This window comes from Galeopterus variegatus, unplaced genomic scaffold (genome assembly GCF_000696425.1).
Source record: "Galeopterus variegatus unplaced genomic scaffold, G_variegatus-3.0.2 Scaffold1672, whole genome shotgun sequence".
NCBI classification, from domain to species: domain Eukaryota; kingdom Metazoa; phylum Chordata; class Mammalia; order Dermoptera; family Cynocephalidae; genus Galeopterus; species Galeopterus variegatus.
Window position 1 is genome coordinate 67,258 of NW_007727783.1, and position 1,594 is coordinate 68,851.

The window sequence follows — 1,594 nt, forward strand, 5'->3', positions numbered from 1 at the left end:
CCGTGGCCTTGGTGTTATCAGCACCGCACTCTCCCAAGTGAGCCACGGGCTGGCCCTTAAAAATGATTTTTTATTTTGGATAATTCATTTTTTATTGTGGTAAAATACACATAACATAAAATTTACCATTTTAACTATTTTTAAGTGTACTGTTCAGTGGCATTAAGTACATTCACATTGTTGTGCAAGTGTCACCACCATCCATTTCCAGACTTTTTCATCATCCCCAGCTGAAACTTTATACCCATTTAACAATAACTTCCCACGTCACCTTCCCCCAGTCCCTGGCACCCACCATTCTACTTTCTATCTCTCTGAATTGACTATCCCAGGCACCTCATATAGAGATGATTCATTATCCATTACTTCCTTCCCTTCAGTAAAACAGAGCGTCTTCAAAAAGTTCATGGAAAGATTGGTTTGTCTTTTAACCCTATTTTTCCATGAACTTATTGAAGTTCTTTTGTAGAGATACCCCAGAAGGGACTGAATTAATTCACAGCACTGAAGGCTGAGGATGGGCATCAGAGGTTTTAGAACAGTCGGGTTTGGGAGAGACCCCATTGAACACCATCTAGCAGAGCCCTGGGGAGAGGGGAGTGTGCCAGCAGATACTCTCGGTAGGAGGTGACACTTGAAGGGTGTTGCAGATGTGTAGGAGTCAGCGGGTAGCTGAGAGCATCAGGGAGACTTGGCGTTAGCTCAGATGGTGCTTTTTGTCCTTTTCCCTGTGTCCTTTAGGTCTCCAGTTTGACGGACCAGATGCCCCCACCTACAAGGTAAGAGTCCCCTTCCCAGCCTCTTTTTGCACTTGGCATTCTGTCCTCATTCCCCCAATTGTGGCTGGTCTCTGTCTTCGACAGAGCCCCTATCCAGATTAACTCTCAGATGGGAACCCAAGGAGGGAAGAGGTGGAAGAGTGTGAATAGAATTCATGATTTTTTCAGCCATGGGAGTGGCTAGTTCCAGGGAGGACTTCCAAGACCATACTGAAGATCCAGGCCACCTCAGATGCTATTGCCACAGCCATGGGCTCCTACACTGTATTGCCTCTGTCAGGGTTAGGGCCAGCAAGACAGAGGCTGCTCTGTGCCCTGCTTTACTTTCCCCACTTAGTGTAGCTTCAAATCAAGGTCTTATCAAGGTATATCCAATCAGTGGATAGATCTCATCCAGAACCCTACCAAAAGGAGTTTGGGAAGTATAGTTTTAGTTTTCCATCCTCTGCATGCTAGACAGAGGTTGGAATGGGTGATGAGTGAGCCAATCAGCCAAGCTCCCCTGCCCCCCAGAGGCCTTCTCTGTCCCCTGGGCAAAGCCCTCCACCACTCTGTCACTGTTACTTTCTCGTTACTCTATGTTTTCTTCTTCGTGGCTCTTACTGGTACCTGAATTACCTTATATGTGTGATTATATGTCCATTGCCTCTCTTCCCCACTAGAATATAAGCTTTTTGAAGGCACAGAGTCTGTCTGATTCACTGTTTTCCCAATGCCTGTAACTTGGTTCTTAGAAAAATTTGTTGGGCCGGCTCGGTGGCGCACTGCTACAGTGCGCTGCTTGGGAAGTGCGGCAGCGCTCCTGCCGAGGGTTC

The 1,594-nt window shown here is 46.9% G+C and overlaps 1 protein-coding gene across 3 annotated transcripts in view; it reads left to right on the forward strand.

Annotated features, from left to right (window-relative positions):
* B4GALNT2 (beta-1,4-N-acetyl-galactosaminyl transferase 2) overlaps positions 1-1,594 on the forward strand; it is a 51,125-nt gene that overhangs the window by 26,022 nt on the left and 23,509 nt on the right. For all 3 annotated transcript variants that reach the window (XM_008578373.1, XM_008578372.1, XM_008578374.1), the window contains exon 5: positions 742-779. In XM_008578373.1, the coding sequence (XP_008576595.1) occupies positions 742-779 (38 nt within the window). The remainder of the gene's footprint in view (positions 1-741; positions 780-1,594) is intronic.